The sequence below is a fragment of the Callionymus lyra genome, chromosome 11 (genome assembly GCF_982586985.1).
Source record: "Callionymus lyra chromosome 11, fCalLyr1.hap1.1, whole genome shotgun sequence".
Taxonomy (NCBI): Eukaryota; Metazoa; Chordata; class Actinopteri; order Syngnathiformes; family Callionymidae; genus Callionymus; species Callionymus lyra.
In genome coordinates this window covers 20,297,555-20,312,080 of record NC_141828.1, presented here as the reverse complement: position 1 = coordinate 20,312,080, position 14,526 = coordinate 20,297,555, and the positions used below count along the sequence as shown (strand labels likewise).

Genomic DNA, 14,526 nt, shown 5'->3' with positions numbered 1-14,526 from the left:
ATGAGGAAATAAATAAATTGGACTGGGCATTTGACTCCCTTGAAGATCTTGAGAAAAGATTTTACCAGGCTATCTGACGAGGTCATGCAGTCGAGAATTTTTGTTGGTTTGATTTATAAGTTTTAATCATACTTTTCATTATAATGGTCCAGTTTCATTAATTAAGTGTATTCTTTGGACCCTCTGGTTTCCTCCCACTATTCATTGACATTCCATTACCCTCAACAAGAACATTTTTTGTGGCTTAAAACTGTTTTTTATTCTCAAACAATGTCGAAAAAGTGTTTTTCTCCTCACATTCCTTTTGTCTTTCATACCATTACGGTTGTAAAAATGCTTCTCCTCAACAATATAAATTGAAAATGCGCAGTAAGTAAAAGCAAAATGACTCTGTGGTCAGCAGAATGTAGATGTAGACTAGTGCTGCAGTAAGTGCTGCCAGTCACTCACAGACTTTATTTGTCTTTTCTTCTGCGGTGTGTAGGAGGCGAGGATATGGCAGACAGGTAAGCCCCATTTTTATTATCTGTTGTGTCCCTCCTGAATTAATTGAAGCCCCCTTTATTCTGTTCTTCTTATCGTGAACTCCCCTGGTGGAGAGCGTTGGAATGCTAATCAGAGATTCAGCAGATAAGATGAGACTTTACATATAAGTGCTCAAATTTAACAATATTGTTTTTTCAGAGAAGAAAAACAATGCGTTGAACAAGCGTCAAAGCGACCTTGCTTAGGTCACATTTTACTTTCAATTTTCTTCCTCATTTGCGTGTCTAAAAATAGATTTGCAACTTCGTGTTGATGGAAGAATATGCGGATCTGATGCAGTCTGGTTATGAAGTGGGACTTACGTGGGTGACCCACTTCTAAGAGTCGTCTTCACAGATGTGTGAAGCTTTTCATGTGAAATAAAGTCAACATATAATAAGAAAATAGATGCAATTAGGAGTGAAAAATAACAAGAGCATGACTTAAGGCCCATTTGGCCGATTCCAAAAAAGAATATGATTTAAAATCAAACTGAAAAGAAATCTCTCTCAAAATGTGTTCATGTAAATAAAAGTTCAATGTTTCAAATTATTTTACAGCATCTTTGTGAGAAAAGAAATCAATTCATGTATAAGACTTTTTCAACAAATCACTGTTCAATCAAGATAAGAAGTCCAAATCAACTCAACACATTTTAACTCCTATTAAGATTTTATTTTTATTACAAGCTAGACGGTAGCATACATATGATTATCTTAAATGTTTCCTGATATTCTTGGATTTGAGCGTCAAGTTTAAAGCAGGACTGGTTTGAATGAGGATCTAAGGGTCTTAACTCAACCATTCTTTATACATTATCTTATTAGATCATTAACAAAAGGTCAAACGTTTCCGTTATATTACACCGAGCTATGAATTTTAATGTTTTACTCAGTGATTCAAACCTGCCTAGTGCATGCTACTTCCATCCTTTGTCTATATCACTCCATCTCCTCGTCTTCAACCTGGTTTACCTCTGCTTTTCCTTCCCCGTTTCCTATCTCTGCTCCTCACCGATCAATGGTAGCAACTGCTGAGACCTTCCCTCCTGAGACCAGAGGTAGAGAACTCCTGTCTTCCCCTTCAATCTGTCTCTCTGCTCTACTAACTGTTACTGCTCCTCTCACCGAGTTGTTCTCTTCTCTTGCACAGGAGCTCGCCGTGGAGTCGGGCATGGACCAAGGTCAAGACTACTATAATCAGGACTACTATAATTATGACCAAGGGTAAGAGCCATGATGAGATTCCTCGCTAATTCCTTTTTAATCCGCGGAGGTGTTGGCGATCCGTTCATTTAAAAAGTTTTCAAGGATTATTTATAACGCTCTCGCCTCTTCTTTCCCGCTCATGTGATCCTTTGGGAACGAAGTACATTTCAAAGAGGTTTGACATAAAAACGGATGCACATAACTTATGCTGCATCTTCTGGAGTAAATACCGCCTCAGTGTTTACCCTCTCTTGGCCCTTGAAATTGAATTAATAATGATTGCTTAATTTAGCTTGTGCGTGCTATCCCTATTGGTCAGATAAGAAAAACATGGAGCGGAGATGCTGGCAATCAATAGATCGCTCGATCTGTAGCACGATGTGACTCTAAGTCTGACCTATAATGTGCATTTTAGTAAATCAAAAATGTCTTTAGAGATTAATATATGTTATTGGAATTACATAACAGTTTTCCCATTTACTAAAAGCTGCCGTCGTCCTCCACTCAAAATAAATTATAAATCTTACTATAAGTAACCATACATGACTACAATAAAAAAAAAATTCTATAAAGCCTTTTAAATGCACGAAAATATATTGTATGTATTTCATTAGACCTTCATGGAAAAGGATATTCTGATTGATATTGTTTCTTCCATTTATTATTGAATAAAAACACATTATTAATAACCGAAACACACAAACAAATTCCCTTTCTTGTTGTGATAAAGCAGTTTGTGAAAAGTGTAAATCTCAAAATCAAATCTGTAGAGGCTGCAGAGTTTCATTTAGTTTTGTATAACATCATTGGAGCAGTCATTGCTTCAGCTGATCAAAGATAAGATATATTCAACAACATTATTTTCCCAGTAAAGGTCAGTATTTGCACAGGAGACCAACCATGAATAAAATATATCATATGAATATGGAGAGCCTTCATTGTAACTTCATTGCCAAGTGCCGGTTCTGATATTAAAATATTCGTAAGATAAATCTGTTTTTAAAATCAATGTTTTCAAAGACTCTAGATCAAACCTGGACAAAGTATTACTGTATCTATGTGGTCCTCATGAGGACCAAAATCATGTAGAAACAAACAATTACATTTTGTATTTATTTCTTATATCAAGTATTGGTCTCTGAATATGACTTTTCTTCTCTCCTCCTCACTAATATATGCATACCTGCAAGTGACTGCTGTCGACCAATGAGGCGTGTGTGTTTTGGTCATGTGATGTGGGACTCGAGAGACAAAGTCTCAAAACTTAATTGAAATGATTAGTCGCAAGCTTTTATGAACAACAAAAGTGGTTAAAAATCAGATTAAAATTTTTAAAAGGTTTAAATAATAATCATTTTGTCTTGAATAGCTTGATTTTAGTAACTTGAATTTATACTTTTCTCTTCTTTATTTAACTAGACGAGCCTTCACCACAGCCATTGTATAAAATGTTGCCTCTCAGTCAATCCAGTTGTCCACCTCTGCTCTAGATCAATGCACAGAATGACCCCACTTTTATAAATCACCTTTATGTCTACAGATACGGCAGTCGAAGGAGGTTAATATCTCCCACGTATGATGAATACGGTGAGGTGATTTTGGAGGATGAATATTACTACAGTCCTCACGGACCCGAGGTAATACCTTTTCTTCCGTTTACTCACTCATGTTCGGAATATGTTTGTTGAAATTTTTGTTTCTATATAACACTGATATTTTCATTAGTTAATGAATGAAACTGTCTTAGGGTCGAGGCAGGGGCCGCGGTGCTATGAGGGGTAGAGCCCCCCCCAAAAGGGTAGCATTTAGGGACATGCCACCGGAGGACGGAATCGAAGAAGCCGAACCAGCTGCTGACGCTGAGCCGTCGAAGGCTGCCAAGAAGTTGAAATCCGTCATGAAACTCAGCAAACTCCTGGCGGCCAGCAAGGTGGGAGAACAGCAGGGTAAAACTGGCCCCTCTCCGTGGAAGAAAGCCAAGATGTTCAAGATGTTTGGCGGCGGGAAGAAGGACAAAAATTATGCCAAACTGATGTCAGCCCGCCGCATCGACAGCCAGGAGAGTCTGAGTGATGGGCCGGCACTTACGGGACCCATCGACAGCAAGACTGAGACCCGCAGCCGCCTGAGTAAAGTGCTGAAGAAAATAAACCTGGGGAACAAGCTGAAGGGTCGCAGGGCGTCACAGAGCAGCGCGAGTCGAGGCTCCGCCACGGGCAGCGAGAGAGACGAGGAGGCCTCGCAAGCGGCCAGTGAAGATGACCAGAAATCTAAAGTGTCAATTAGTGTGACGGAGAGCGAGCCAGAAGCCGGCGCCAGTGGAAGCGGCAAGGAGAAGGACACTGATGAAGAATCCTCCGAGAAAAGCAGTATTGACAGGGATCTCAAAGTAGATTTGGACCGGGACGATGCCAACGAAAGCACGGTGGACTCCGAGGAGGAGCCTGATGAGGAACCCGAGGGCTCGGATGAGGAAAGCAAATCAAAATCCGAGGAGGAAGAATCCGAGAGGGGATCGGTTAGCACGAAAGAATCTGGCACTGAGAGGGAGTCGGGGGACAAGGAGTCAGAGAAGTCAGGGTCAGATTCCGAGGAAGAGTCTGAGAAGGAGTCTGAGACTGAGAAGGAGACAGAATCAGGGACAGGGACAGCGACAGAGAAGGAAACGAGTACCGAGAAAGAGTCGGGATCAGAGGAAGGTTCTGAAGAGGAGTCTGAAGAGGAAGGAAGTGCACAAGAAAGTGGCTCTTCGGCTCGGTCGTCAATGAAGTCATCAGCTACTAAGTCCAGTGGGAGTGCTAGTGGGAGTGGAAGTGCTAGTGGGAGTGGCAGTGGAAGTGCTAGTGGGACCGCTAGTGGGAGTGGCAGTGGGAGTGGCAGTGGGAGTGGAAGTGCTAGTGGAAGTGCTAGTGGGAGTGCTAGTGGGAGTGCTAGTGGGAGTGGGAGTGGAAGTGGAAGTGTTACTGGGAGTGGCAGTGGGAGTAGACGTATTAGTGAGAGCGGCAGCGTTAGCAGCGCCGCCTCCGTGTCCAGCACAAGCATCCACTCGTCCCAAAAAACCAGGTCGTCACAAAGTGCCGTGACATCCGAGAAATCCAGCGAAGAGCTCAGCGAGGCAGAGTCCGGGACCGGAACTGCCAGCGAGCCAGAGTCAGGGACGGGACCAGGAAGCGACACCGAGTCAGGAACAGAGAGCGGAGCGCCGTCACGACGCTCCAGTCGGTCAAGATCCGGCTCCGGAGAAGGCTTGAGCTCCGCTAGTGAGAATGACCAGAGTTCAGTCGCCAGCGCGGAGAGTTCCGCGAGGTCTCAGTCCACAAGTGGAAGTCGGCGCTCCCAGAAATCAGTCGTGACCCAGGACACGATAACTGAAGAGAGCGAAGAAGAAAAAGACTCTGAAACTGCTGATGAGAGCAAAGAATCTTCCAGTGAACTCAGTGACGATCAAACCAAAGACTCCGATGTCCCTGGACCTTCAGCCCCATACCGGGGTCCACCATATGGCTCTGACGTAAGGAGCGCTGGGGACACCTCCGAAGAGACCTATGGTGGACTGTCTCCTATAACTGAAGTGGACGAGGACGCCATTTCCTCTGACAAAACCACAGCCAGTGAGTCCGGATCGGACGCCAACAGCGGGTCCAAAGACTCCGAAGCTTCTTCAGATTCAGATTCAGACTCGGAGGGGAACGGGACTGCCTTCTAGTGGTTCATGTTGTCGTTGTGAAGTAAGAAAAAAGTGGTTTGAGAAATGCAGTGCCTTCTCTGAGTGTTTAAAAACCTTTGATCCTTACTCCTCTGCATGGTTTTCTCTTAAATGTTGTGACTTATATTTCCCTTCCTCTTGAGTGATTTTGCATATGTGCTTTGTGGATTAAGACTTATGCAATTTCTGTCCTTTTTGTGTGAAAATGGAGCTAATGGATAAGTGTTTTACTCGCACGTCTTTCACAAAAAGCTTCTGCACAAGTGCTCAGATGGATGCCTCCTCCCGTATCATCTTAATACCAGCAAAAGCTTTTATATAAAGTTAGTTATGAATTTATATTCCCAGGATATGTTGATAATGGTAAGAAGAACAGGTGATAATATTTTGAATAATTGCTTCAGCAACGGCCACCTGAGGTCCCTTGGTCTCAATTTTCACGATTTCAAATGCTAAAAAAAAAAACAATTAAAGGGGCAATTAGTATGATATTAATATTAATACATATGTGATTACCATGTTTTTATATAATCTCCCCATTCATGGTTGTGTTTTTTTAATTTCCCAGCTTTATCATTTATTTGCTCCCCAATGTTGTCTCCAACTATTAACTGGAGCATTAGCTCATTTGTAATCTGATTTTGAACGAATTTAATGTGCCTTTTAGGCAAATTTGCTTCTTTTTCTTGAATGTATAAATACTTTTTAATGAAACTTGAATAAAAAAATAGATTTAGTAAAAAAGTGAAGATGTACAACAGTGGAATCTCACTAAAATGTAAATCAAAAAAACAGTATGCTCCATCAAAACTTAAGCTAAAAAAGTATAGAAATCATGCCAAGAAATGATTTTGGTCTGACTGCTTGTTTTTCCTCCACAGCCTGGGAGGAAGAAACGGGTCAGGCTTGTGGTGGACGGCGACACCGAGACCCCCTCAACCGGAGAGGAGTCCACCACGGAGCTTCAGAGGAACCGACTCCCCAACAGCCACGGCAACATCAACGGGAACGTTTACCTCTCCCAGAACGGCACCATCGTCCGAACCCGGCGAGGTCCGCACCCCAACAACCTGAAGATGGGCTCCCCCTGTCGGCTGGGTAAGCATTTTAAAAAACTGGACATCCTCGGGGTGACGCACGAGGAGACGACGCCTGTTCACAGTTTGGACGGAACGGACAAAAACCCTGAAAACGGGACGGGGACTTGCTTTCCTTCTAATGTGGACATCAATCTCAACACTCGGTCCTCTTGTGGCTCGTTACACTCCAGCATCACAAGCTCCGGCTCCAAAACGAATATTCCCAAGGCCTTGATTGACAGGAACAGCAGCGACCTGTGTGTCAATGAGGAGATTTCAGTCGACAGCCACAAGGACAGCAGGGAGACACTGGCGTCCCACAGCGATCACACCATATCGGACGAAGAGGAGTTATGGATGGGACCCTGGAATAATCTACACATACCAATGACTAAACTCTGAGGCAATTTTTCTACTTTGTTACGTCCTGTTTGTTTTATTTAGAGATTACGAGAGGGAAAATATGCGTGCCTCAGACGTCCCTGACCAGCTCCCAAAAGTCTATATCCGTGTTCGAATTCAGCGACACATACTTTAATACCGACAGATCAATGCTCTCAAATATAGTCAAATGCTTGTGGAAATGTCAAATATCACATTTTTACTTCTTATTATAACAACAAGGTCTGTAGAAACTGCAGAATAAACACATTTATAATCCAACGAGAATAAAGTCATTGTGTACTTAAGCAGCCGTGATACGAGATTGATGCCTTGCTCGTCATTTTATGAGCGTTACTTAATCGTTTCCATCTTTCATTTCCCTCATTAGGCGCTTTGACCTGATTTCAATTTCCCGAAAAATAAGTTCTGCCAATGACCGTGCAGCTCTTTAACCTTCAAAAAAGACATTAAACCATTTTAAACTTTGGTTAGTATTGGTTGAAATATTTTCTTTTTATCAGCAGATGATTTATCTTTAAATCAACTGTTGTTTTTTTTTAGAAACTCTCCGATTATTTTTGTTTGTGTTAAATCAAACAGATGAAACATCTGACGGATTTAAAACCTATTGATCTTTCTCAGATTAATCGAGAATTTAATTATTGTTATTTTATTTTAGCATTTTATCTCAATATCTTTCTTTGACTTTTTAAATGTATTGCCTCAAAGTGCATCATTGGAATTATTTTCCGTAATTCACATTTTTTCCCGTATTTTAATCCCGCTGAGATGGAGATTATAAATGATGGCGATAATGAAGAAGAGATATTTTGATAAATAGTTATTACAGAAATGATTGTCACTGATTAATTCATGTACTGAATATTTGACAATGAAATATATATTAAAATAAAAGAACAAATCATAGGATGATATTTTTGTCTATTTTGTATCCAGATGTACTGTCACATTAAATACATGTTTTCACAAATATGAACGTCTACATTTTTCTTCCTTTTGTAATATATTGTTCCACTGGCCTGTCCGCAACACCCTGAAAGAATTCAGAAATATACAAATATATTCCATCAAGTACCCCTATCAGATGATTTGAGAATCTGTGTTTGATGATCTGATGATTTCGGAGAAAGTACTGACATGTGACAACCATAGCAACAGCTAGAATGTGCCAAAAATAGTTCTGACTATTGAATGATGTCAGTGTGAAGAGTCAGCGATGAGTTAATGTTCATCAGACATGCAGGAGAATATAAATTGTCCTCCGACCTGAAGACATTTAAAGGTCAACTTATATGTTGATTTAAGTGTGCCTTAAGTCTTGGACCTTTATTGTACTCATCACTATGTGTCTGTTTGTACAAAACTCTCTTTTCATTGAAATATTTACATTAGAAAATTTGCTTAAGCCCCGCCCACTGAAAACGATTTGTTTTTCTGGAGATTACCTCTTGTTTATCATAACCACACCCACTCTGCTATGATTGGTCAAACATTGAGTTCCTTACAGAGAGACCAATTGATTTATACAGTGTGTAGGAGACGGACAGTTCAGCGCTCCAATGCTGTGCCACATCACTCTGTTGTTGTCCTTAAAAAACATCACAATAAACAGAACTGTTGCACACAAAGAACATGCTAGATTTATATATTTTAATGAATCCAATTTATTTTACATTTTATTTAGTTTCTCAAGTTCACAAAATTCTGCCAGTGACAATTGTATGAAGTCAGAACGGGTGCAAAAGTCCCACATACCCGTAACATGAGATTTGTATACGTACTATTAATCTGCATTGACATAACTACATATTCATACTCGTAATCCAGAAGGTACGCTTGCGTAAATGAAGACTTGTAGTAGTAAAAAAAACAGTCTTCAATTACGCATGTGTACCTTCTGGATTACGAGTATAAATATGTATTTACATCGATGCAACTTAATTGTACGAGTACACATCTCATGTTACGGGTACGTTGGATTTATGCACCCATTCTGTCTTCATGCTATTGAAACACACAGAAAATGTACTTGTAAAGTTATTTCAAGAGAGCAGCCAAATATAACATAGTATTAATGTTATATTTATAAAATGTATACACTGTTCTGCCCCCAACTTTGCTTGTTGTAATGAATGTGCAATTGAGGCTAAATGTAAATATTATATGATTCTAATATATGTTAAAATAGACACATCCACGGCCCATCACTGACACAAGGTGTCTGTGCACTACCTTTAATATAATGTTGCTGATAAAATAATGATTATCTTTTAATGCATGTTTTTAACTTGTTATTTTTTAATATCAATCAAGTAGAAGTAACTTGTTTGCTGTGCCAGATATACTTAGATATTTACATTCTTTTTAGAGTGAGTCCATTGTTTGCATTTTTTATTAGTCTTTAAGCTTTTAATGCAGCTCGAAACAAGCAACAGATAATAGCAATAAACTTATAACCTCAACACATGCAACAGTTAATGTGGTTTTCTGTAGACGAAAATGGGAAATAAGAATAAAAGAAAAGCTAATTCTCTTCAATTGTCGATCATTTACTAAAGTTTGACACATCGACACATGAAGAGTGATGTTTGCGGAAAATAAAACATGAAAGTCTGCGAGTCAACAAAGCGCGAGAATGCCAATGGAGCTCGCCGAGTTGTTTGTGGGATAAGGTTGAGGGGGAGAGAGGAAGAGCTGGAGCTGCATGTCTGAGTGAAGAGGCTTTCAACTGCATGGAAAATGGGTCAGGAGAGAACCTTGTTCCCACCACAACACGTCTGCTGTCCTAAACCATCAAAAACACCATTTCGCAGAGTGCTCAAGGGTAGGAATGGCACCGGCTGCTTTCAAAACTCCGGATGTTTTTTAAACATTCACTTTCACGAACACATGAAAGGAAGTTGGCTTTCTAAAATATCATCAATCTTTAGAGCGAAGATGATTTTCATCGTTCCTTAAAAACATCTTTGAAACACACTCGTCATTATCTTTTTCAATTTTGAGATCTGAGCGTAATTATTTCTTTTTAACAGAACTTTCTGATTTGACTTAATTTGACATGTATAAAAATAAGACCTAAATTGCTGGTAAACTAACTATTGAATAAAAAGAGGAAAAAAATACTTTCTTGTTTTAAGATATATTTGCTGTTTGTAGGAACTGGAAAATGCTTCTAACCATATTAGCAGAATTCTATAACTATAAATTATCTATTACGGCATCGATATTATGAACACAAGGTTGCGTCACAATAAGTCAATTTCAAATCCCTTTTTTTATATAGTTTTTGGTTTGTTGGATATTTCATTTTAAGGACTCACAAGCAAGCAACTCACTTATCATTCCATGTTGCCTTCTATGTCTACATTTTGTCAATCGAACTTTTCCTTTTATAGTTCTTAGTTAAATAATATTTGAGTCAAAGTTTTGTAAATATAAATCTACACGTTTGATTTACTTTTAACAAACACAAATGTATCCATGTATGGAAAGTCGCAGGTCGAATAAACATGGAGGCGTGTCTGGTAGGTGGACAGGAACATCTTCACCTCCTTATATGGTCATTCATAGGCGGAGATTTATTCCAAAGAGCTGCTCTCACTTTTGGGATTTATCAAATAAACATGTGTTTACGATTAGATCTGGTTCTTGAATCCGGAGCAGGTTTTTAGTAGCAGAGACCTTTATCTAAAAAATCTCTGCAGGGATTTACTCGCGGTTAGTGAATGAGACCAATTATAATATATAGATGGCATATTACATCACGGGAGCCAAGGTCTCAAGCAGGCTACCTTCCACACTATTTTAAAAATATTGGTTTGCTCTTTTAAGCAGAGCTGGGTATCGATCAAAAGTATTTTATAACAGTACGGATATCGATACCTTCCTGAACTTTTTTCACACTAATTTTACAAGATCAATTATAATAAAAGTAAATCAAATGACATTAATTACAGTACAAATCTTAAATTTAATTTTGTCAGCTTTTTCAACTCAAAGATGTTTTCTTACCAAAAACAATTATAAAAATAATCCAGTGCACTTGCTAACAAGTGACAAACTAATTATTATTATTATTATTATTTAGAAAAATCAACATATTGTGAAGTTTGATCACACTCGGGAACCAAAACTTGTCACTAAAAAATAAAGGATGTTTGGATACGTTTTCGATACCCAGCCCTACTTTTAAGTAGTTTGTTAGTGTCTGTTAATCCTTAATTTACAACTCCTTACACATTTTTTTTTAATGATTTCTCACAAACACTGGGTGTAGTGATTATAACAATATATAAGTGTTGTACTTACAAATACCTCCTGGCACAGGAAAACTTGTTTGGATCATCACTAGGCAGGGCCAGTCCCTTCAATCTGACATACAAACACTGCCAAACTCAGTTATTGTTTAGGAAAAATATATATATATATATATTTATATATATGTATAGCAGTAGGGCTGAATGAGTTGTAGGAGGCAGACTCACAAGACAGGGTCAATTATTCACAAATGAAAGTTTTTTTGTTCCAAAAAGTTCCAAACTTAAGTGTGAATCAAACTAAAAAAAATGCATTTCCAAAAAGTACTTACAAAAATGTAACCGTTAACTCAATGGAAAAGGAAAAACATAATGTTCACTCTCCTGCACATCTCGTGTTCTCTTGTTCTACCCCAAAACACAATCAACTGGCCTTTCTATAATGCTGGGAGACCGGTGCTGTGTCTCAAATCGCATACTAGCGTACTAAAAGTTAGTATTTTTAGTACGTTAGTGTGTCTCAATTCTTAGTATGCGAAATTTAGTGCGCCATGCATACTAAATTGGCGTACTAACACGCCCACAAAACTAGCATGGTTCGATGGACACTAACCATACTAAACAGCCGCCATTTTAGTGACGTTTTAAACGGAAGTTACGTCATATATAAATGCATATATATGCATATACTTAAATGTGTATTTTCAGCAGCAGTAGGAGGATAAACACGTCTTCGCTGCTGATACCAGCTTAAATATCTCGCGATTATTTAGATTCTCATATTTTTTCTTTATTTCTTTTTCCAAAGTTGCAATACGTGCTGCCAGCAGGTGTCGGCGATAGCGTTCAAACAGCTGCTTGAAACATCGTTAAATAGAAGTAGAAGAAAAAGCTGTCATGTGATTTCCGGTTAGTGTGTAGCTTCAGGGTTTGATTTGAGACATACTATCTGCGGAGAATTTGCGTACTAGTTAGTATGCATACTAAACTGATGCATACTAACTTCTAGCATACTAAGATTAGTATGCGATTTGAGACACAGCACAGGACCAGAATCCGCCTGGACTAAACCATACCACAGGGGAACTTCAATTTCTTCAGTAAAAAGATTAAGATAGAAACCATAAACTTTTGTTTAAAAAATCATGTCAATTACACCCACTTTCATGCAAACATCTGCAGTTTAAAATGCAAGACCATATATCAAACTATAGACATTAGTCACCAAATATACTTCTCCCCCCAAGAGGTGGTAGAGCCAAATGACTTCACCTATTACAGGTGTTAAAAGCAGGAAATAAACTGCCATGTACCCTTTTGCCCCTGGACCATGTGGTGAGTAAATTATCCCTGCTTTCATGTACATTGCTGACTAAATATTAAATAATTACAGTCACATAATAATAAGTTGACCTAAAAGTTAGCGTCAGGTGTGTATTTTGTCTTTAGATAAATATAAAATCCAATATTTTTGAATAAATACCATTCATCAGAGAACTGAAGTGACTCCTCTATAAGCAAAAAAACTTTATGATTCTCACTTTACTTTGTTTAATTAGTCCGTCCGGTGCTGTCATGGCCAAACAAAGTTATGAGGAGGCAGTTGTATTACTAAAGCACTTCACACGGCGCGGCCTCTGATGTATGACCATTAACTCTGACAGGAAAGAAGATACTTCACAGAAACGCATCAATATTAAAAACCTCTTGTGATCAAATATTCATGCTGAATGTAGGAACACCAGATTAATGAGATTTCTGATTTTGTTTTCATCGTCCTAAAGCTTGTGAACAGTTGCAGGATATGTTTTTAATTATTACAAAATAGAAGAGTCACTCTATTTTTGAAAAATCTGTTGTTTTTTTTCTGTTTACTTCTCAATTGAGAAGAAAGTTTTTCCTCGACTTGACATCGTTCAATTAGCCTGAAAGTATTATCGGTCTCTTTTGATTTTCTTCCCACGCAGTTTTACAGAAAAGTTTCTCAAGTAGACTCACCAAAGTAAGATTCATCCAGAATTAAAGGTGTTTCTGCTTTTATCTAACCTTTGAATAACTTCAATGTCTTCTTGGACAATTTACACAATTAAACAGCTGTCATTTTAAATATATATGTTAACGATAATGAATATGTTAACATATACTCACAACATTTACAGGACTTTGCTTGTTCATAACGCCGTTAAGAAGTTGTTGTTTTTTTTTAACTTTAAAAATGTTTTGTTTTTTGTTTTTTTTTTTACAAAAAAAGCTGTGAATCTCCTCACTTCGTCAAGTGGTTCTGATTCTGTTTTCCATCTTTTAATTAGCAGAGCTTTGAAGATGAACTTAGTGGGGTTTTTTTAATGTTGACTTTATCTTTCATACTTGTGTGCAATTGAAATCCTGGATGGAAAAAATCACAAATGTTGGAGAGAAAGGAGCTCTTTTATTTTAATTAAATGGGATTATTTGTAATAAGACACCAGATTCATGAAAACCAAAATACATTTTCATGTTTTCAATGAATTCCTTCACCTTGGTTGTAAGTAGTAAGTAAGTAATTTGTATTTATATAATGCTTTGTCAGACCAGGGCCACAAAGCGCTTTAACAATCAAAACAATATTCAATAAACTATATACTTAAAAGGTCAAGATGACATCGAGAAAACAACACAGAAGTTCCATAAAATCAAGGAAAAGCCTGCTTAAGATGTTTTTTTTTGAAGGAGTCAGTAGATCCATCCAACACCAAGGGAGAGGAAGATCGTTCCGAAGCTTAGGAGCAACAGGCTGGAAGGATTTCTCTCCTTTGGTCCGGAAGCGTGTTCAGGAACCATCATTCGATTCTGATGATCCACAGACCTCAGAGCCTGAGCTGGGGTGTAAGGCTGGATCAGATAACTGATGTAAGGTCTGACCATTAATAGATATGAAAGTAAGAACCAGAATTTTAAAGTTGATCCTGAAAGAAACTGGCAGCCAGTGAAGGATCGGATGAAATGTGAGTTCTTCTACTAGAGCGGTTCAGAATTCTCGCTCCAGAGTTCTGAATCAACTGCAGGCGAGGCAGCTCCTTCTTGTTAAGAGATGAAAACAAACTGTTACAAAAGTCTAAACAAGAAGACACAAACGCATGGATTACAAGCTCCAGATCATGTTGTGACAACATTTTCCTAAGTTTAGAGATTTTTCTCAGTTGAAGGAAACAGTTTCTGGTCAGTTTTCTGCAGTGTTGACCTAGAGACAAGTCTTTGTCTAATACAACACCCAGGTTTCTCAGGCTCAGGTTGACAGACTGACCTAAGTCACCCAAGTACTGACTCAACCCTTTTGTCTCATATTTCTATTCTTGTCAAAAAAAATT

The 14,526-nt window shown here is 38.5% G+C and overlaps 1 protein-coding gene across 1 annotated transcript in view; it reads left to right on the top strand.

The window, feature by feature from the left end:
* The window catches only part of LOC148069571 (protocadherin-15-like), a 159,384-nt gene extending 153,945 nt beyond the window's left edge, over positions 1-5,439 (top strand). The window contains exons 34-39 of the mRNA XM_087803083.1: positions 485-506; positions 1,553-1,585; positions 1,678-1,751; positions 3,274-3,370; positions 3,481-4,517; positions 4,614-5,439. Of these exons, the coding sequence (XP_087659209.1) occupies positions 485-506; positions 1,553-1,585; positions 1,678-1,751; positions 3,274-3,370; positions 3,481-4,517; positions 4,614-5,439 (2,089 nt within the window). The remainder of the gene's footprint in view (positions 1-484; positions 507-1,552; positions 1,586-1,677; positions 1,752-3,273; positions 3,371-3,480; positions 4,518-4,613) is intronic.
* The last annotated feature ends 9,087 nt before the right edge of the window (positions 5,440-14,526 follow it).